General features: G+C 31.6%; 1 protein-coding gene and 3 long non-coding RNA genes across 4 annotated transcripts; all 4 read left to right on the top strand.

The window, feature by feature from the left end:
- The first annotated feature begins 5384 nt into the window (after positions 1–5384).
- LOC132604398 (uncharacterized) lies at positions 5385–10463 on the top strand. Its single transcript, XM_060317892.1, has 8 exons — positions 5385–5594; positions 6726–6788; positions 7365–7431; positions 8388–8488; positions 9215–9259; positions 9339–9644; positions 9746–9848; positions 10205–10463. Exons 1-8 carry the CDS (start codon positions 5442–5444, stop codon positions 10285–10287), a joined length of 921 nt encoding a protein of 306 aa, XP_060173875.1. The 5' UTR covers positions 5385–5441; the 3' UTR covers positions 10288–10463.
- Positions 10464–11243: 780 nt separating this feature from the next.
- Positions 11244–13204, top strand: LOC132602647 (uncharacterized). The gene is made up of 2 exons (XR_009567848.1): positions 11244–11600; positions 12313–13204. It is a non-coding gene; the product is annotated as an uncharacterized LOC132602647 (long non-coding RNA).
- Positions 13205–13407: 203 nt separating this feature from the next.
- Positions 13408–14663, top strand: LOC132602646 (uncharacterized). Its single transcript, XR_009567847.1, has 2 exons — positions 13408–13706; positions 14362–14663. It is a non-coding gene; the product is annotated as an uncharacterized LOC132602646 (long non-coding RNA).
- Positions 14664–16556: 1893 nt separating this feature from the next.
- On the top strand, positions 16557–17766 carry LOC132604397 (uncharacterized). Its single transcript, XR_009568710.1, has 2 exons — positions 16557–16741; positions 17402–17766. It is a non-coding gene; the product is annotated as an uncharacterized LOC132604397 (long non-coding RNA).
- The last annotated feature ends 5425 nt before the right edge of the window (positions 17767–23191 follow it).

The raw sequence follows: 23191 nt of genomic DNA, 5'->3' as shown, positions 1-23191 counted from the left end.
TCCTTGCTATGTATTGATTATCTAAGTGTGTAGCTTTCTATTCCATTACTTGAATTTTGTTTATGAAAATATTCTTAATTAAAGTCTGGTTTGAAACTCTTGTTTTGCTTATGTATTGAATTATTTTTATTCCTAATGAAGTGGGTTATTATTTCTTTAATTGATCTCGTTCTTGAATGTTTCCAAAGGGATTAGCTAACCCTAGGTCTCACCCATTTAATTTGATTTGAGCTCGAGAGAGGAAAGTCAATTTGGGAAAGATTAGTTAACAAGGGTTTGAGGCATAACCCTCATCTAATGAGCTCGAGAGAGGAAAATCACTTGGGATTATATTGATTGTGCTTAATATCACACTTTAAGGCTTGAGAAAGCTTAAAGTAAAATTCATTGATTTGGTTGAGAAATTTTCAATGAGAATTTAGAAATCATTATCTATTAACATAACCTCGTTCTTAGTTGTAATATTGTAAAATACGTTGGATCGTTACTTGAGTGTAATCTCCTATTATCCATGCTTGTGGCCATTGATCATTTTACTTGCTATCTAGGTTAGTTTACATTTCTGCATTAGTTATAATTTTCTCAAAAACCAAAATATTATCTATCGTTTGGCTTTAGCTTAGTTGGTGAAAGTTCCTTACTTTCTTTATCGTCTTGTATATTGTTCCCTGTGGGATCGACCCCGACTCATAATTGGGTAAATTATATTGCATACGACCGTGTACACTTTCTCTTTGAGGAATGGATTTGGACGTTATCAGTATTCACTGTGCATTTGGATGCTATCTAGTGCTTCATTAATGGCTAGCCATTTCATCCACTTCATTAGTCTCTTCCAAAGTTGTCTTGCAAACCTGCACTCGATAAACAGATGCTCCTTTGTCTCTAGATCTGTGTCATATCATAAACATGTCATATACACTACTAAAAATAGAGGTTTTTCCCACTGACATTCAGTGGGAAATTTATGCTATAAAACACGATTTTTCCACCTCATTCCCACAAAACTAGCACTGGAAAAATGCATGGTGGGGAGCAGGTTCCCGTTAAAACATGGCGACAAAACTTCCTAGTTTTTTCCGTGTGAAAACACTAGTATTTAGGTATTTCCCACCAACATTTAGTGGGAAATAACCATTGAACATATTTCAGCGGGAAAGTTGAGACTTTTTAATAGTGATATACACCTTCACTCTATATGTGATGATAAATCAATTTGCTAAAGGTATTTCTACCTGGCTATGTTCTTATATATATATATATATATATATATATATATATATATATATATATATATATATATATATATATATATATATATATAGAATTTAGAAACATTCAATCCTATCATGTAATATATCCCCTCCGCTCTTCCTTCCTTTAAATATTAGTATTACTACTTCCTTTCTTTCAAATTATATAGTGTAATCGGCCTTGTCACACAAAAGTATGACATATTTTTATATTTATTGACTTTATATTTATTGACTTTAAACATTATATTGTATTTTAATAATATGTTTTTATAGTTGGAAAATCATTATGACACGTTTAAGATTACAAATTTTAAGAGTCTTATAATCACGCAAATATTGTGACGTATTTAAAATTTCAAAACTCTCATCTATCTACTATTAAATTTCGTATCAAATCAAACTAATCATATAAATTGAAATAGACGGAGTACATAATACTACCTCCATTTGGATTTGTTTGTCTTACATCCCTTTTCAATCCGTTGAAAAAAGATGCGTCTTTCCTTTTTTGGCAACTCCTTAATTTCAACTTTCCACATGGTATGTTTAATATCACAAAATTAAAGGTCATTTGGATACATTCTATGTATCTTTAGTTTAAGACCACAAGATTAAAAAATCTTTTCTTCATTTTTAAACTTTGTACCAAGCCAAAACCAAACAAATCAATTTAAACGGAGGAAGTGCTATTTTATTATTAGTCCATATGGAAAGAATGACATATACATTTCGAATTTTCTAATTTTGAACTTTACATTTTATTCGTCACGAGGAAATTTTATAATCATACAAAATACTTCTATAACAAGTGTTCATGATTAAAGTTTTAAAATTATATAGCTACATAAATATTATAACATGTTTAAAATTTCAAAAAATTTCATTATTTATTAAAATTTCGTACCGAATCAAACTAAGTCATATAAATTGAAGGCATAATACATAAACAGGCCCTCAAATTTGGTCTCAGCTGGCAAGTATACCCTCCAATTTTTAGTGGGCACAAGTAGACACCTCAACTTGTATAAAGTTGAACACGTAAACTCAAATATAATGCTGATATAACACATAAATTTTGGAGGTGTCTAGATGATCATTTTGTAAGTTGGAGTGTTCAACTGACAAAGTAAAGACAAATTGAGGTGTCTACATGTGCACACCTAAAGTTGGAGAGCATATTTGTCAGTTGAGATCAAATTTAAGATCCTGTACTCTTGTTTACGTATTATGCCTAAACTAATATCCGTATCCGCGCGATGCGCGGATGATATAAAAACACTAATGATAACATTTTTTTTATATCAAAGTAGCAAATAAGTAAAATTATCACTATTTATATTTAAAACAAAACTATTTGCCTACCTACATGTTCTTTAATGGTTCGGTTTCTCATATCCAAAATTTATTTTCTAAAGTTAAAAATATGTTTAACTTACCACTATGCATATTAATGACCTGACATGCATCTTCTTGTTTTAGTTTGACGTTTCTGCTATTTATTACTAACATAACCAAACACGGTTATCTAATGTGTCTAACATCACTAAATGTCTAAAATCTTTACTCTCATCAATCGATCTATCTTCTTCAGTGTCTAAAATCACCCAAAAAAAAATGTTTGTAAATTTTATTTTACCTATAAAACATATTATTTGTGGTAACTATATCCAATATAGCATAGCTTAACGGAAAACTTTACTCAGAATTCACAGCAACGCAAAGCTTTGCATACACTACATGATAAAGCTACATTAATGTGATTATTTGCTAAGATTTTATTTAAAAGTATGAGAGGAACAATAATTTATGTTCTTTGAATGCACATGCACATTCACAGCACAAAATTAAAATGATTAGAAAAACAATTCATAAAACAATATGTACGCTGCATGGAGAGAAAGTATCACCAAATGCATCTTTACTCCTTTTATCATTACAAATATTGGTATAATCATAAAGAAAACAATCAAATTTCAGTTCCATTAAACTTCTGAAAAAGCAATTTGAAAGAAAAGGTTTCCCCTTAAGTTTTAATTTCCTCCAGAGAACCTCTTTCATATACCACACTACTTTTTTTTTTTTTTAATTTAGATCATATTCTAATCATCATTGCATCTCAAATTAAAATCATGCAGTCTTTCTTAGATATAAGTTCCTTTTAGTAAAAAAAAGATATGAATGAGTTGTCTCTAAGGCAGAAACAAAAACGAACTAAAGCTAGCCATTTCCTGGTACGCAAAAACATTTTGCGATCCCTTACTGTATCAGCTTATTCAAACAGCCTACGTGATAAGAAAATCAATGTCTATTAGCAAAACTCAACGAACCGATACTACAATATGTCAATAGCAATTTCATAAATACCTTAATTAATGAAACTTGAAGTATTCCCGACCTTCAACAAATGAGTAGTGCACATGCCAAGTAACTTGATTGTCGAGTATACAATGTTTCATTTTCCTTTTATCTTGAAAAAAAATCAAAGTGTTTTAAAGCCAAATCATGACCACAAATACACAAAATATATACCTCAATCTAAAATTAAATTATCCCTCAAATGTATAGCAAGATAAAAAATGAAACAAATCCAAGAAAAAGAAAAAATACAGAAAGACTTCAAACAAAAAATTATTTTGTTACGAGGGGTAAAATTATAGACCAGCACAAAATAGAGTATATGTATCGATGACCCTATTTGGGGTCATTTGCACTTTTGCTCTTATGTCTTGGCCCATTTACAAAAATAGCCACACCTGTACTTGGCAGAATTGCCCTTCTTTTGGGGTGATCTTTAAATTTTGCCCCTCATATTTTTAGTTCTGCCTTATAAAGAAAAGTTTATGCCTTAAGGAAACGTTCCGCCTTAGGGGCATACTTTTAGTTATGCTTATGCCTTAACTAAAAGTTTGCCCATGAGGCATAACTAAAAGTTATGCCTCATACGGCGGAACTTTTCCTTAAGGCAAAGTCTATGTCTTAAGGAAAAGTTATTTCTTATGTGGCATACTTTTAGTTATGTCTTAACTAAAAGTTTGCCCCATAAGGCATAACTAGGAAAAGACTTTCAGTTAAGGCTTAGCTAAAAGTCTGCCCATAAGTATGCCGGACCCGGCATGCACTTGTTAAGGAATAACCAAAGTTATGCCGGACCCGGCATACTTATGCCAAGTCTGCCCATAAGGCATGAGTATGCCGGGTCCGGTATAACTTTGGTTATTCCTTAACAAGTGCATGCCGGGTCCGGCATACACGCGACCCAAACCTTGCCTTGCAATTTTTTTAAAAAAATTTATGCTTGAGCGGAGAATCGAACCCAGAACCTCATGATTTCTGCGCGAACTTCAGGGTTGCAATGCGAAGGGCAAAAATTAAAGACCAGCAATATGGGGGCAAAATTTAAAGACCACCTCTAAAGAAGGGCAAACCACGCAAAAAAATGCCTGTACTTCCCATCAATCATCAGGTACTCGACCCGGCCCATTTCGTCAATTTGATGAAAAATCTCAATCCGGGTTCGGGTTTGGGTCAGGATTTCTTGATGGCCCAGAAAAACCACTTCCACCACCACCTCCTTGTGTTGAAGTACTTCCCTCACAGGTAACACTCTCTTTTATACAAAACACAACAACTTATTCAACTACATAATTTTGTTACTTACTGTACTTCTTTTATCCCAATTTACTTTATATTTTGCACCAACTAATACATAAACACTACAGTCAATAATTGGCGCTCAAAAAAGATGTTCCCTTCCGGCTATGTCACAATGTAACGGTCATTTCTTTCTTACTTTTAGACCATAAATTTTTTTTAAAATTCCTTTCTTCCTAAACTGCGTTCTTAATTAAATGGTGTCACATAAATTGAGAGGGACGAGTAATATTTTTGAAAAAAAGAAAAAATAGTGCTAAAAAATATTCACCGACCAAATAGCGATTTTTTTAATTAGCAATAACACTTGTGAAATGTACATTTTCTATCCCTATAATAACTAAAAAAAAATACTTAATCACTATCAGTATAAACAGTACACAATGATTTACTCTGGGCCTGAAAATGGTAGTATCCGTAAACTAAAAGCCCAATAAGAAGGCCCGTTTAAGATTAGTCCATTTACAAAAATAGCCACCGTGACTTCCATCAGTTGCAGTCAAAACTGAAAGCTCAAACTGAAGCTTTTTGGCTATGGAGACGAACACATCAGCTACTCGACCCGACCCATTTCGTCTATTTGATGAAAAAACCCAATCCGGGTTCGGGTTCGGGTTAGGATTTCTTGATGGCCCAGAAAAACCTCTTCCACCACCACCTCCTTGTGTTGAAGTACTTCCTTCACAGGTACACACTCTCTTTTATACAAAATACACAACACCATATTGTAGTACATAATTTTATTAATTATTCCCTTAGTCCTAATTTATGTGATTATGTTTCACTTAATACAAGTTTTAAGGAAAAAAAAAAAAGAATATTTGTGAACATTCAGGTCTTAAATAAGCCATACACATATTTGTGTGTCTATATATTACTCCCTCCTTTTTTATACAGGAGCTGGGTTTATCCTGTACGCACTCAAAAATAGCAACTGCGGGTCCTGTGTCATAAAAAATATTACTCCCTCCATTGCAATTTATTTTTTCTTAATTTGATTCGGCACAAAGTTTAAGAAAATAAAAATATTTTTGTTTCAATTTATGTGAACATATTTTTTTTTAATTCGTCCAAAAAAAATGCTCTTTCCATATTTAAAACAATTTACCCTTATGCATTACTCCCTCCGTTCACTTTTACTTATCCACTGTGAATTTTGCACATCCCTTAAGAACTATAATACCCATATTAATTGGTGCATGACTTGCTAATGGAGTTGGAAAATGATTTAGAATGAATAATTAATGCTAAGGGTAAACTAGGAAAAATAAATTGTTTTTCTCTTGATATGCGAAAGTGGACAAGTAAAAGTGAACGGAGGGAGTAATTTATAGCACACAAAATATATGTGTCTCATTTTATGCCACAAGTTCAAAAGTCTTTCTTTTTTTTCCCTTAAACTTCGTGTTCAATCAAATAGGTTCACATAAATTGAAACGGAGGGAGTATGTGTGTAATGTACTAAAATGTTATTTGAATCTTGGGGTCTTAAATGTGTCATGTGGAATGTTGGGTGTATAAAAGTTACTAAATATAGAAAGTGACATTCTTTTTTAAGCATATTAAAAAGGAAAGTTAGACAAACAAATTGAAAAGGAGAGAGTATCTCATTAAGAATAAAATAAGCATTTTAAAGTTAAAATTGTTACTAAATATAGGATTATGTCATTCTTTTTAGAACGGACTAAAGTGTCACATAAGTTGAGGCGAAGGTAGTATGAAGGTAGTATTTAGTTATGTAATGAATATGTTTCTGTTTTTTGGAGAGGCTTAAAAATTAAGATTCTGATTTTTTTTTGATTTTTTTTGGGGGTGTAGGTTTCATCAAATTTGGAGTTCAATGTGGAGCCTGTAGACTTGGATGGCCTTACTTTGCTCAAGGTATGATTAGTTCTATGATTTTATTAACTCTTTAATGTGCAAAAAGTTCAGTCATTTTTTCCTTTACAAAGATGCCAACTTTTACTTCAAATAACTTGTTTTGATTAAACACTTAGTAGGCCTTTGGACATGAATTGGTTGATATTTGAAAAAAAAAAATTACTTGAATTTAAGTTGAAAAAAAGATATTTGGAAGTTGAAGTTTTGTGAGTGAAAACTTGAATAACTCCTAAAAGCTGTTTTGCAAGTTTCATATTCAAGTTTTAAGTTGAAAGAATGGGCTAATTTGATAAATAAGCGCTCATTTGGCAAGGATCTTTTTTCATCGCTAATTTGATAAATAAACACTTCTTTGACAACGTAGAATAATGGTAGCAACAAGAATTCTTAAAAGTATTTTTTTTCTTGGTTGGAAATAATGGACCTTTTCAATCTAAATTCAATTTGTTGAGCTTTTTGTGTAAATATTATGGGCTTACTGGGCTACCAGGCTTAGATATATCATTTGATGAGCTCAAAAACGATTTGGCTTCAGTTAGTTTTAGTTGCTTTAACTATTGCTTACTTCTCTGTTAGGGAAGGGTTAGTACAAAGGAAGTATTCGGGTTGTCTAATTCAGATTTAATCCCTGGCAAATATGAAGGTATGTGAATTTTTTTTCCCCCTCCATTTTATCTCCTTCATGCTTATTACAACTATTGATACCTCAACATGAATTATGTGAACTTCATTCAATTGGAAAATTTTAGTAATGAGATGACAATACCTTGATCGAGTAGCATTCGTAGACGATTTTTTGTAAAAGAGTGGAAATCTCACAAGCTATATATGTAAAGAATAATGATTGTGGAATTCAAATTGGAAAATAAAAAGAATTGAAGGAGAAACATAAAAAAACAAGGTGACCCCAAAGGCGTGACCTGAGAAGACAAGTACATTCAGGTCCAGTAAATTCAAAACAAAAAGACCAAAATGCACCTGTGTTCCCAGGCACACACCTCAGGGCTACGCCATTGTTCATCATTCACAATAATGAGAAGATATCAGCATATGTTGGCTGTTTTTTATAGTGCCTTGTGAACAAATTGCATCATCACAATGTGGTCATTCTATCAACACAAGGAGAATATAGAATAATACTCATAAAATAGCTCTCAGTTTAATAAGAGAATTTTCACTTTGTGCCTTACATAAGTTATGTGAGGTTTATTTATGTGTAATTTTAGGAGACCATTTACTAACTCACCAAATCACTTCTTTTCTCAAACAATTTATCTGCAACTTGATATGAAATTAAGGCATGGTTAATTAGTATAGTAAAATGGATATAGAAAGTTCATATAGTTGACCCAACTTGATATGAAATTGAGGCATAGTTAATTAAATAATGAATTAACTTATAGCTAAAAAAAAAAAAAACCTTGTTTAAAAAAAAAAAGACTCATTACAGAAATTTTACGCTTGTCATCTCCTAGTTAGACACTAATTATTGGCAAGTCTATTAGAGGAAAGCTATGGTAGTGCTTACTGATCACTAATTAGGATGTGAAGTGCACCTAGATGACTGATATTTTCATTTGTGTTATTCTTATTTTGCAGGTGGGCTGAAATTGTGGGAAGGCTCATTAGATTTAGTTAAGACTCTGAACTCTGAGATGCAAAGCGGGCAATTATCATTGGCTGGAAAAAGAGTTTTAGAGGCGGGTTCCTAATGTGGAGGCGAATCTTTGATCTTGTTTGCTATGCCTACACACTGCTAATCCTAACTTATTAAATCCGCTCTTGGCATTAGTTTTTTTTACATTTACCTTCTCATTGCAGTTTTAGTTAAAATGATGTCTGATTTGTAAAAAGGTCTATTGTTTGTAAGCATACTAAAGTAGTTTTTTTTCTTTCCCTATATAAGTCACATAATTCTGCCAAAGAAAGAGCTATTAGATGGGTGATTCTCTTTTATACTACACTTGTGCAAGTGCTTGCTGACTATGATCACTATAAGTTACTATTGAATACCCAGAGACACAATCTCTAGGAGAGGAAATTTTGCATCTCAGATCGGTCCCTTTTTACTAGACTTCAGGTTTTTCACTTGAGAAAGTGTTTTCCGTAGTTTGTTTGTTTTTTCGCCTTTTCAGTTTAAGTTTTTATTTTTCCGTGTATGTTTACTGTTTGATTGAACAGAAACTGTTAAGTTCAATATTGTGCTTGCTCGTGGAAATGTTGATTTCCTATTAAAATGTATGTCAATTCCCTCATTTATATGAGAGTTGGTAATGGTTACTGTTATTATCACTTTTAGCTTTCAGTTGCGATTATCGTGGAGGGATCAACACCCTAATAGTTTTAGATTTGCGAACGAACTTTGACTCTTGTAATTATCTTCCCTTATTAATCTTGTTGCCTCTCTTTCATATTTTCTTTTTCAGCTTGGTTGTGGTCATGGTCTTCCTGGTATCTTCGCCTGCCTTAAGGTTCATAAATCCCTTAATTAATTTTCGATTAATTGTCTCATGGTTCTCTTGATTAAGCTTTTTGCTTTTGGTGTACCAGGGTGCTTGTGCTGTACACTTTCAGGACTTCAACGCCGAGGTGCTGCAATGCCTAACAATTCCAAATGTCAATGCCAATATTCAACAAAACTTGTCAGCCACAGATGACAATAATAGTCCCGAAGTTCGCTTCTTTGCAAGTGATTGGAACGAAGCTCATCAGATTCTTCCTCATGTGCCTGCTGATGACGGTGACACAAAAAACAGCCAAACAGTTGATGAGGCTGCCGGTTATGATATAATTTTAATGGCAGAGACTGTTTACTCAGTTTCTACTCTACCTGGTCTATACAAACTTGTTAAAAAGGTTTGTTTTGGTTGATGAACTTCTAATTTTAGTTTTATCAGTGAGTTACCTCTTGTCTGAGCTATTGCTTTCCTTCCATTTTTTCTTTTCTTTTTGTGCAGTGTTTACGTAGTCCTCATGGAGTTGTATATCTAGCTGCAAAGAAGTATTATTTTGGTGTCGGTGGTGGATCAAGGCGATTTATTTCCATAGTGGAGAAAGACGGTGAGCTGATCTGCTTACTTTTACTCTCATTCTTAGAACGTTGACATATATTATACTTCCTAAGGTGATTTATCAGTTACTCCTTCTGTTTCAGTCAGTTTGTCTTAGGAAGTATACATATGTCAATTTTCATGTTATGTTATATTATATGTTTCTACAACAACATTTTGCTATAGCAACCAAAAAATATCGTGACAAATGACGCTGTTATAGAGAGGTTTGATTGTAGTCATCGATCGTTGTTCCTTTTCTCTCGTCGTTGCTGTGAACCCTTCTCATTATTTCCGTGGCTGTTGAGCTGCTTGTTTTAGAATTTCAACAAGAAATTAACCTCAAATGAATTTTTCCTTCATCAGGTATATTAGCAGCTTCACTGGTTGCTGAGGTTACAGATGGTTCCTCTAATTTAAGAGAAGTATGGAAGCTCCACTTCAAGTGAAATTTTTTCAATAGGCTGTAAAATGGGGAATCAAGATCAAGATTGGTATGAAAGTGAATTGGGAATTTTTATTTTTAACATAGAAGACTAAATTGTGTTGTATCATTCATAAACTAATTTAAGGTAAGACTTTCTTGCCTTAAAATTTTAATTAGGTGACGAGAAATTATGGCTTACAGTAAGCTTTTTCCATCTTTTAAGCATTGCATGCGGGGAAATTTTGGTAGTTTAGTTTGTTTGACTATCTGAATTTTCACCTTGATAAGAGGTCGAACCCCACCTTGTATTTGTATATCTCTAGTTCTTCGTGTGGAACAAATAAAAGAGAAAGAGGTAAGGGGTGGGGATGGTACAACATATGAGTTCGATCCATTAAGTTCTTTTTAAATTAGAGACGGGAAAACATCTATAATTTCAAATATTATTCCAACCCAAGAGAGGAAGAGAAAACGAGAACATGGAGGACGAGGCAGGAATTCAAGGAGTTTAAAAAAAAATGTTCTTATGTTAAGGGGAATTATTCCGTATAAATTCGGATTAGTGAGACAAATAACTTTTAAAATATTTTTATTTAATGTACAAAGAAAATAAAGCACATTTGGTATACAAGTATTCTGCTGCCCCGGTAACTCCCTCCTCCCCCCCCCCCCCCCCCAAAAAAAAAAAAATATATCCCACTCGCTATGTAGTTAAAAAGATTTTAGTAGTCTTTACCTTATTCAATTTAGTGGGATGTCTTTGCCAGATGCAATTTTGTCCAAGTCTTGCAATTTCGTGGAATGGTCATTGGCATTTGGAGAATTGAAATGTCTTATCTTACAATCTATTCAGATATTTAGCTTTAATTGACTTACAATTCATGACACATTAAAATCAAAATTTACAGATAATTGAGGAAGCAATCACACTATTATCCCTTTCTCCTTATTGCGTTTTTGTTTAGTAAGTAGGGGTATTAAGAACAACTATGAAGATCAAAGAACTAAAGTCACTTTCGAAAAGTTTGAAAAACTTAGAATTGATATCCATGATGACCTTTTACTGTTTAATTTTGAAAAAAAAAATAATGGTGGACTTTAGTGCCAGACTTTGACTTTTTGAACCAAAGTAGAGGCCACTGCAATTTAGCCCATCTTTTTTGATTTTCCCTACAAAAATGACACTCGTCAATCTCATATGATAAAAGCTGAGTAATTATTTTTAGTGCTTGAGGGAAAAAATGTTGTACAAAGCTACACTCACCTTCTTCATTTTCTTTATACTTTTGGCTGCATTGCTCTTCCCTGTAGCACCCACAAGAACGGATAAATTCAGTAAGTTATTTCTTCCTTTTGATTTGCTATGTTAATGTGTTTGATATAGAAAACGTATACTTCAATTACAAATATCTATTTATGTCATTATCACGTTGTAACTACAAATATAAAGCTAGAAATTATACTGTAATTGATAAACAACTAAATCTTTGAATTCACACTGTTAATTGAACGTACAGTAATGTTCAAACACATGTTTTAGCCTATTTGGCCAAGCTTTCGGGAAGTTAAAAGTGTTTATTTAAGAGAGTTGAGGTGTTTGGTCAAAGTTCTAGCAGAAGCTGTTTTCAAAAGTTGAAAAATAGTTTTTTCCTAAAAGCACTTTTGAAACCTTAATCAGGCACAAATTGGTGCCTAATATAGGCAAACATACTTTTCAAATCAATTAGTAAAACACAAATTACTAGGGAATTTTGACAAAAAAAAAAACATACCCGTTGGCCATGAGAATTATTCACTTTTTTCCCGATTTTTTTCCGACTTTATTTGAAATTTCAAAAACAGCTAAAATTCTGCTTTCACTTTCAGTACATTCAAATAACCAAATTTTCTTTGCAAAAAACTATAACCAAACACAACTCCAACTTCAAAAATTCCAAATAAAGTGAAAAATAGATTAGTTTTTATGGGCAAACTCCTACTTAAAGTAAGCAGTATTTTAAAGTTTGGCCAATACGAACTATTCTAATTCTGTTTTTTTTTTTTACAGTGAAACGGACTCTTCAGGTCCATCATATGCCCAGTCGGGAACATTTCAGCCCTTCAGGTCCAAATGCATGAAAGGCTACGGAAATTTCGTTATCGTTCTCCGGTAACAATAACAACAACAATAACAAGAATGATGAGTTCATCTATCTAGATTACAACAAGAACTCATTGACTCGTTTCTAGATGCATAGGAGATTTTACGTAGCAAAAAAGTTGAAATTATTTATGAATTTTGGTGTATACAAGTTTCTAATAAATCAATAAAGCATGCGAACCATTACCAGTTTGGTTTATATGTTATACGAAAATTAATAATGAAGGATTGTTACGTGGGGATTACTTAGTTAATGTCATTGTTCTCTTATAATATATAGATATATATATATTCCTATTCCAAATAAAGTGAAAAATAGATTAGTTTTTATGGGCAAACTCCTACTTAAAGTAAGCAGTATTTTAAAGTTTGGCCAATACGAACTATTCTAATTCTGTTTTTTTTTTTTACAGTGAAACGGACTCTTCAGGTCCATCATATGCCCAGTCGGGAACATTTCAGCCCTTCAGGTCCAAATGCATGAAAGGCTACGGAAATTTCGTTATCGTTCTCCGGTAATAATAACAACAACAATAACAAGAATAATGAGTTCATCTATCTAGCTTACAACGAGAACTCATTGACTCGTTTCTAGATGCGCAGGAAATTTTACTCAGCAAAAAAGTTGAAATTATTTATGAATTTTGCTGTATACAAGTTTCTAATAAATCAATAAAGCATGTGAACCATTACCAGTTTGGTTCATATGTTATACGAAAATTAATAATGAAGAATTGTTACGTGGGGATTACTTAGTTAATGGCATTGTTCTCTTATAATATATGGATATATATTCTTATTCTCAAGGAGTGCATGTTTTGGTGTAAGCAAGCTCAATTGCATTTTTGTTTCCTCTTTAAATTTACCTTTTTCACTTCTCTTCCTTGAAAGAAATTATTGTGTTTTTATTTATAGTAAATGTTAAGAAATCCACGAAGAAAGAACTGAAGTCACTTTCGAAAAGTTTGAAATTTCTTGGAATAAACAGAGTAAAATTTAAGTCTTGACGCTGTTTAATTTTGAAAATTGTAAAATAAATTGTGAAGTTTAAGAGAAAGACGACTTTTTGAGCCCAAGGAAGTCTCTATAAAACTTCCCCAAATTAAGAGGCCAGTGCAACTGAGCCCTTTTTCTCTATAAATTGACACTACTCGTCAATCTCATGAAACAAAAAGCTAATTTTTTTTTGTTTTTGTGCTTGAGAAAAATGTTGAACAAGGCAATAGTCACCTTCTTCATTTTCTTTATACTTTTGGCTGAATTGCTCTTCCCTGTAGCACCCACTAGAATCGCTACAACTAGTAAGTTATTTCCCCTTTAAATTTTCCTATATTAATGTGTTTGTTTTTCTTTCTTTCCTATTTTTTTTTCAGAAGTAGATATAAGATTATATTTTTTATTCAATTACGCAAACAAGATTACGTATGTGATATTTCGAAATTTTATGGGAGCGGATACTCAGATACTTTTGATAAAGGAGAGAATGCCTATCGTTCTAAGTTGAAGGAGATATTTGAATTTTAAATGTAAAGATGAGATTGTAAAAGATTTTCACCCCTAATATTTAGATCTTTGAATTTACATGTGTAATATTCATCACACCTTATAATAGAGGGAATGATTTTCTATAACTACCTGTAATGTGAACGGAAGATAATGGTCCTATCAAATTTCGTATTTTACTTATTAATCTCATATGTTAAAGGTCATGTTACTAACCTTTATTTTATTTGAAATTTGAAAAACAGCTAAAATTCTGTTTTCACTTTCAGTACATTCAAACAACCAAATATTATTTACAAAAAATTATAACCAAACACAACTCCAACTTCAAAAATTCCAAATAAAGTGAAAAATAGTTTAGTTTTTATGGGCAAACTCCTACTTATAGTAAGCAGTATTTTAAAGTTTGGCCAATACGAACTATTCTAATTCTATTTTTTTTTTTTTTGACAGTGAAATGGACTCCTCATGTCCATCGTATGCCCAGTCGGGATCATCTCAGCTCTTCAGGTCCAAATGAGTGAAAGGCAACGGAAATTTCGTTATCGTTCTGCGGTAACAACAACAAGAATAATGAGTTCATCTATCTAGCTTACAACGAGAACTCATTGACTCGTTTCTAGATGCGCAGGAGATTTTACGTAGCAAAAAAGTTGAAATTATTTATGAATTTTGGTGTATACAAGTTTCTAATAAATCAATAAAGCATGCGAACCATTACCAGTTTGGTTTATATGTTATACGAAAATTAATAATGAAGGATTGTTACGTGGGGATTACTTAGTTAATGTCATTGTTCTCTTATAATATATAGATATATATATATTCCTATTCCAAATAAGATAATACATAAATTTTCTATTACATAATGTGAATATTATTTAATACGGACAACCAATCACTACATTAGTTGTAGAGATATACATGTTTCTTTTTATGCGGCCAACCAAAAAGTTGCATTAGTTATTCATCGGTTATATTTTCTTATGTGGCCAAGCAAATGCCAAAAGTATATTAGAGTAAGAGAAAATTTAACTTAACCTTCCGATTATTGAAAAACAATATATACTCCCTCAATCTTAACTGCTTCATTTCATGATTAAAGGCCAAACGAGTGCATAGCAAATCAAAGTTGAAGTAGGATAAGTACTGTAGTATATTGGGATGAAGGAAGTTAAATTCATTGCTTGTTCGATCAAATTTTCAATATTTGCTTATTTTTGAAAAGTGTTTTCCATTAGATGTGTTTTATGAAAAAAAAAAAATTGTTGTAGAATAGTATTTTTGTGCTTGGTCAATGCCTAAAAATACTTCTGGGGAAAAGTTACCATTTTCAACTTTTGAAAGACAATTTATATTAGCATTCAAACGTACTTAATTTATTCCTTAAAAGTTGCCATACATGATATACCTCAACTCAGATAAGCACCTTTTTAAAAATATTAACAAAATATTTTTGACTTCACCAAAGCTTAACCTCACAAAAGATTTTGGAGCAAAAGGGAAAAATATGACAACAATAATTTTTTTTTCTTCTACTATATTAAAATTCTCTACCTCACTGAAAAATTATTATTCAAGGAAGTTAGCATTCCCATTTTATAAAAGCAGTAAGTCAATTTTAAACAAATGTTATGATACGATATTCCCTGTCGAAACTTTAACTTAATTTTAATATATAGACGACCTCGACCCAAACTGTTTCTCAAGTTATTATTTTTTTTTTGTTTACATATAAACTGGTACGAGGCCGTTTGATGCTTTATCTGCATGTACAGTTCGAAGCTCCACTATACTTCCCCCACCTAAAATAATTTGTCGCGTTTTTACTTTACATGCCCCTTAAGTTATACTGTATTATTTAGGAGGGGTATTTGACTAAAATTATCCTTATTTATATTTTAGTTATAATCGTTCTCCATTAAATGTTTACTTTATTTATGTGTCATTTCATTAATGACAAAATTCTACTAAAAGTAAAATGGGAAAAAAATAATTAATTGTGCGTTGAACTCCTAAAACGACAAATAATTTGAGATAACTATTTCTAGTAACCACGACAAGAAAATGTTTACTCTATTTATGTGTCATCTCCATTACTGATAAAATTCTACTAGGGTAAAATGGGAAAAAAGTAATTAATTATGTCTTGAACTTATAGAACGACAAATAATTTGAGAAAACTATTTCTGATAATCACGATAAATAATTTGAGACGGAATGAGTATGTTTTATTATTTTTATGGCACACTGGGGGTAAAGTTCGTTTGGCGGGTGTCAATAGCTCGTTAGGTGCCGCTTACAATCCTTCAGTAAACTTTCTCAGGGGGTGCATGTTTTGGTGTAAACAAGCTCAATTGCATTTTGTTTTTCCTCTTTAAATTTACCTTTTTCACTTTTCTTCCTTGAAAAAAATTATTGTGTTTCTATTTATAGTAAATGTTAAGAAACGAAGAAAGAACTAAAGTCACTTTCGAAAAGTTTGAAATTTCTTGGAATAAACCGAGTAGAATTTAAGTCTTGACGTGACCTTTTGCTGTTTAATTTTGAAAATTGTAAAATAAATTGTGGAATTTAAGAGAAAGACTTGACTTTTTGAGCCAAAGGAAGTCTCTATAAAACTTCCCCAAATTAAGAGGCCAGCGCAACTGAGCCCTTTTTCTCTATAAATTGACACTACTCGCCAATCTCATAAAACAAAAAGCTAATTTTTGTTTTTTGTTTTTGTGCTTGAGAAAAATGTTGAACAAGGCAATAGTCACCTTCTTCATTTTCTTTATACTTTTGGCTGAATTGCTCTTCCCTGTAGCACCCACTAGAATCGCTACAACTAGTAAGTTATTTACCCTTTAAATTTTCCTATATTAATGTGTTTGTTTTTCTTTCTTTCCTTTTTTTTTCCAGAAGTAGATATAAGATTACATTTTTTATTTAATACCGCGAACTAGATTAAGTATGTGATTTTTCTACACTTTATGAATTATGGGAGTAAATATTAAGATACTTTTGATAAAGGAGAGAATGTCTATCGTTCCAAGTTGAAGGAGATATTTGAATTTTGAATGTAAAGTTGAGATTGTAAACGATTTTCACCCCTGATATTTAGATCTTTGAATTTACATGTGTAATATTCATCACACCTTATAATTGAGGAAATGATTTCTATAACTACCTGTAATGTGAACGGAAGATAATGGTCCTATCAAATTTTCGTATTTTACTTGTTAATCTCATATGCTAAAGGTCATGTTACTAACCTTTATTTTATTTGAAATTTGAAAAACAGCTAAAATTCTGCTTTCACTTTCAGTACATTCAAACAACCAAATATTATTTACAAAAAATTATAACCAAACACAGCTCTAACTTCAAAAATTCAAAATAAAATGAAAAATAGTTTAGTTTTTATAGGCAAACTCCTACTTAAAGTAAGCAGTATTTTAAAGTTTGGCCAATACGAACTATTCTAATTCTGTTTTTTTTTTTATGACAGTGAAACCGACTCTTCAGGACCGTATTAGCAGTCGGAAACATTCCAGCCCTTCAGGTCCAAATGGATGAAAGGCAACGAAAATTCCGTTATCGTTCTCCGGTAACAATAACAACAACAATAACAAGAATGATGAGTTCATCTATCTAGCTTACAACGAGAACTCATTGACTCGTTTCTAGATGCGCAGGAAATTTTACGTAGCAAAAAAGTTGAAATTATTTATGAATTTTGGTGTATACAAGTTTCTAATAAATCAATAAAGCATGTGAACCATTACCAGTTTGGTTCATATGTTATTCGAAAATTAATAATGAAGGATTGTTACGTGGGGGTTGCTAAAAAAATGTCATTGTTCTCTTATAATATATAGATATATATTCTTATTCCAAATAAGATAATACATAAATTTTCTATTACATAATGTGGATATTATTTAATACGGACAACCAAACACTACATTAGTTGTACAGAGATATATATATTTCTTTTTATGCGGCCAACCAAAAAGTTGCATTAGTTAGTCATCGGTTATTTTTTCTTATGTGGCCAAGCAAATGCCAAAAGTATTTTAGAGTAAGAGAAAATTCAAATTAACCTTCCGATTATTGAAAAACAATATATACTCCCACAATCTTAACTGCTTCATTTCATGATTAAAGGCCAAACGAGTGCATAGCAAATCAAAGTTGAAGTAGGATAAGTACTGTAGTATATTGGGATGAAGGAAGTTAAATTCATTGCTTGTTCGATCAAATTTTCAATATTTGCTTATTTTTGAAAAGTGTTTTCTGTTAGATGTGTTTTTTGAAAAAAATATGTTTGTTGTAGAATAGTATTTTGCGCTTGGTCAATGTCTAAAAATATTTTTGGGGAAAAGTTACTATTTTCAGCTTCTGAAAGACAATTTATATTAGCATTTAAAAGTACTTAATTTATTCCTTAAAAGTTGCCATACATGATACACCTCAACTCAGATAAGCACCTTTTAAAAAAAATTAACAAAATATTTTTGACTTCACCAAAGCTTAACCTCACAAAAGATTTTGGAGCAAAAGGGAAAAATATGACAACAATAATTTTTTTTTCTTGTACTATATTAAAATTTTCTACCTCACTGAAAAATTATTATTCAAGGAAGTTAGCATTCCCATTTTAAAAGAGCAGTAAGTCAATTTTAAACAAATGTTATGATACGATATCCCCTGTCGAAACTTTAACTTAATTTTGATATATTGACGACCTCGAGCCAAACTGTTTCTTAAGTTTTATTTTTTATTTTTTTTGTTTACATATAAACTAGTACATATATGATGGTACGAGGCCATTTGATGCTTTATCTGCATGTATTTGACGATGGAGTCAGTTCGAAACTCCACTATACTTCCCCCACCTCAAATTATTTGTCGCGTTTTTACTTTATATGCCCCTTAAGTTATACTGTATCATTTAGGAGGGGTATTTGACTAAATTTATCCTTATTTATATTTCAATTATAATCTTTCTCCATTAAATATTTACTTTATTTATGTGTCATTTCATTAATGACAAAATTCTACTAAAAGTAAAATGGGGAAAAAATAATTAATTGTGCGTTAAACTCCTAAAACGACAAATAATTTGAGATAACTATTTTTAGTAACCACGACAAGTAAATGTTTACTCTATTTATGTGTCATCTCCATTACTAATAAAATTCTACTAGGGTAAAATGGGAAAAAAGTAATTAATTGTGTCTTCAACTTATAGAACGACAAATAATTTGAAAAAACTATTTCTGATAATCACGATAAATAATTTGAAACGGAAGGAGTATGTTTTATTATTTTTATGGCACATTGGGGTTAAAAGATCGTTTGGCGAGTGTCAATAGCTCGTTAGGTGCCGCTTACAATCCTTCAGTAAACTTTCTCAAGGAGTGCATGTTTTGGTGTCAACAAGCTTGCATATTTTCTTTTTCCTCTTTAAATTTACCTTTTTCACTTCTCTTCCTTGAAAAAATTTATTGTGTTTTTATTTATAGTAAATGTTAAGAAATCCACGAAGAAAGAACTAAAGTCACTTTCGAAAAGTTTGAACTTTCTTGGAATAAACAGTAGAATTTAAGTACATGACCTTTTGCTGTTTAATTTTGAAAATTGTAAAACAAATTGTGGTAAGAGAAAGACTTGTCTTTTTGAGCCAATGGAAGTCCCTATAAAACTTCCCCAAATTAAGAGGCCAGTGCAACTGAGCCCTGTTTCTCTATAAATTTACACTACTCGCCAATCTCATAAAACAAAAAGCTATTTTTTTTTTGTTTTTGTGCTTGAGAAAAATGTTGAACAGGGCAATAGTCACCTTCTTCATTTTCTTTATACTTTTGGCTGAATTGCTCTTCCCTGTAGCACCCACTAGAATCGCTACAACTACTAAGTTATTTCCCCTTTAAATTTTCCTATATTAATGTGTTTGTTTTTCTTTCTTTCCTTTTTTTTCCAGAAGTAGATATAAGATTATATTTTTTATTTAATAACGCGAACAAGATTAAGTATATGATTTTTCAACACTTTATGAATTATGGGAGTGAATATTAAGATACTTTTGATAAAGGGGATGATGTCTATCGTTCGAAGTTAAAGAAGATATTTGATTTTTAAAGTAAAGTTGAGATTGCAAACGATTTTCATCCCTAACATTTAGACTTTTGAATTTACATAGTATAGTATTCATCACACCTTATAATTGAAGAAATGATTTTCTATAACCACCTATAATGTGAACAGAAGATAATGGTCCTATCAAATTTTCGTATTTTACTTATTAATCTCATATGTTAAAGGCCATGTTACTAACCTTTACTTTATTTGAAATTTGAAAAATAGCTAAAATTCTGCTTTCACTTTCAGTATATTCAAACAACCAAATATTCTTTGCAAAAAACTATAACCAAACGCAACTCTAACTTCAAAAATTCCAAATAAAGTGAAAAATAGTTTAGTTTTTATGGGCAAGCTCCTAGTAATTAAGCAGTATTTTAAAGTTTGGCCAATACGAACTATTCTAATTCTGTTTTTTTTTTTTTTTGACAGTGAAACCGTCTCTTTGGGGCATGATTCCCAGTCGGACACATTACAGCCCTTCAGGTCCAAATGGATGAAAGGCAACGGAAATTTTGTTATCGTTCTCCGGTAATAACAACAACAACAATAACAAGAATAATGAGTTCATCTATCTAGCTTACAACGAGAACTCATTGACTCGTTTCTAGATGCGCAGGAAATTTTACTCAGCAAAAAAGTTGAAATTATTTATGAATTTTGCTGTATACAAGTTTCTAATAAATCAATAAAGCATGTGAACCATTACCAGTTTGGTTCATATGTTATACGAAAATTAATAATGAAGAATTGTTACGTGGGGATTACTTAGTTAATGGCATTGTTCTCTTATAATATATGGATATATATTCTTATTCTCAAGGAGTGCATGTTTTGGTGTAAGCAAGCTCAATTGCATTTTTGTTTCCTCTTTAAATTTACCTTTTTCACTTCTCTTCCTTGAAAGAAATTATTGTGTTTTTATTTATAGTAAATGTTAAGAAATCCACGAAGAAAGAACTGAAGTCACTTTCGAAAAGTTTGAAATTTCTTGGAATAAACAGAGTAGAATTTAAGTCTTGACGCTGTTTAATTTTGAAAATTGTAAAATAAATTGTGAAGTTTAAGAGAAAGACGACTTTTTGAGCCCAAGGAAGTCTCTATAAAACTTCCCCAAATTAAGAGGCCAGTGCAACTGAGCCCTGTTTCTCTATAAATTTACACTACTCGCCAATCTCATAAAACAAAAAGCTATTTTTTTTTTGTTTTTGTGCTTGAGAAAAATGTTGAACAGGGCAATAATCACCTTCTTCATTTTCTTTATACTTTTGGCTGAATTGCTCTTCCCTGTAGCACCCACTAGAATCGCTACAACTAGTAAGTTATTTCCCCTTCAAATTTTCCTATATTAATGTGTTTGTTTTTCTTTCTTTCCTTTTTTTTTCCAGAAGTAGATATAAGATTACATTTTTTATTTAATACCGCGAACAAGATTAAGTATGTGATTTTTCTACACTTTATGAATTATGGGAGTAAATATTAAGATACTTTTGATAAAAGGGATGATGTCTATTGTTCGAAGTTGAAGAAGATATTTGCTTTTTAAAGTAAAATTGAGATTGCAAACGATTTTCACCCCTAACATTTAGACCTTTGAATTTACATAGTATAGTATTCATCACACCTTATAATTGAGGAAATGATTTTCTATAACCACCTGTAATGTGAACGGAAGATAATGATCGTATAAAATTTTCGTATTTTACTTATAAATCTCATACGTTAAAGGTCATGTCACTAACCTTTACTTTATTTTGGTTACTAGTGATAGCGAGAAATTTGAGAGAAAGTGTTGTTAAGTTTAAAGTCCACAAATGCATTAAGTGAGTGACTTTAAAGGTGAAGTATGAATTGAGAAATGGAGGGAAATAAAAGTTTAAAAAATAACCTTTCAAGTAAACACTTCTTCCACATTGGTGATTGAAAGTGTTATGTGTGTGCTTATATTAAGCAATACATTATCTAGCTCATAAAGGGTTGAGAAGAGGACCACCACTCGCGTCGTTGTCGTCCCTCGGTTTTGGCGATTTGAATTTGGATTTGATCAAATGATCTGATTGATTGTTAATCTTTTTGGACCAAAGTTATTTTATTTCCATTTTCGTTACTTAATGTTTCTAATCCGGATATTAATTAATTCACGCAAAATTAACTTAATTCATTAAATTCGCGGATTTTTTTTTCCAACGGAATTTTTTTTCCAACGAACATAACGATGACTAACGGACATAACGATGACCAACGGTCATCTCCTTCACCGAACAGGCACTTTCATACATGTTCAGATCAAAATAACATGCTATAAATTTTCAAAGGCTTCGCCTCATTTGCTTACACACTGAAAAACTGAAAACATTTTTGTTCTCTGAAAAACGCAATTTCCTTTCCCCTCATTGTGCATTCTTTTCAAAACAAAAAATCAGTGAGTGTCGTGTGATTACTACCATTCGTTGAGTTCGCTGAAATTTTGCAATTTCCATTGGCCGTATTGCAGAATAGAATTTCGTTCTATCCTGGGAAGAATTAATCCAAACCTTTGACAACTGTGAGGGGGTTAAATTTTTTAAGGAAACACAATTTTCTGTGGGCTCAAAATAAACACACTGTTCTTTAGTTTATGTAACCAGATTACAATTTGATTAATAGGAATCACAAATATTGCTGCAATTCAATCACCGCCACATGTGAGCCCTCCAGGTCGTGGAAGTTACTAATGGATGAAAGGCAACGAAATTCTTCTCTTCTATCGTCAGCCACAAACTTATGTCATAGTTGTTATTATTGTTGTTGTACTATTGATTGCTTCCAAGGAGTTTTTAGGTTGTAGAAATGTTTAAAGTTTTAGATATTTCAGTGTTGTGTGTATACGTTTATTACTATATATAAAAGAATAAAAAGAGGCTAGAAAACAATTGTCCGTCGACATGCCTGCTTGCCTAGCTAGTATCTATGGATTGTGATATCATGCACAAGATCCGAAAAAACGTTTTATCTGTTAGTAGTTATATGGAGTGCTTTAAGTAAAAACTAAATGGTCATAAAATGAAAATATTTATCATCTTCTAAAAGGTTCAGATGTGGCTGAATCTGAAACCTATATGAATTGTATAAAAGGAAAACTGATCCTGATCAAGAGAAAGTGTTCCATCAGGAG

This window comes from Lycium barbarum, chromosome 7 (assembly GCF_019175385.1).
Source record: "Lycium barbarum isolate Lr01 chromosome 7, ASM1917538v2, whole genome shotgun sequence".
Classification (NCBI taxonomy): Eukaryota; Viridiplantae; Streptophyta; class Magnoliopsida; order Solanales; family Solanaceae; genus Lycium; species Lycium barbarum.
This window is presented reverse-complemented; position numbering and strand designations above follow the sequence as displayed.

Excerpts from the sequence above, each read along its gene's own strand:
- LOC132604398 (XM_060317892.1), top strand. The coding sequence starts at position 5,442 with ATGGAGACGAACACATCAGCTACTCGACCCGACCCATTTCGTCTATTT. Across the intron at positions 5,595-6,725 it reads TTGAAGTACTTCCTTCACAG|GTTTCATCAAATTTGGAGTT; the intron begins GTACACACTCTC and ends TTGGGGGTGTAG. Across the intron at positions 7,432-8,387 it reads AATCCCTGGCAAATATGAAG|GTGGGCTGAAATTGTGGGAA; the intron begins GTATGTGAATTT and ends CTTATTTTGCAG.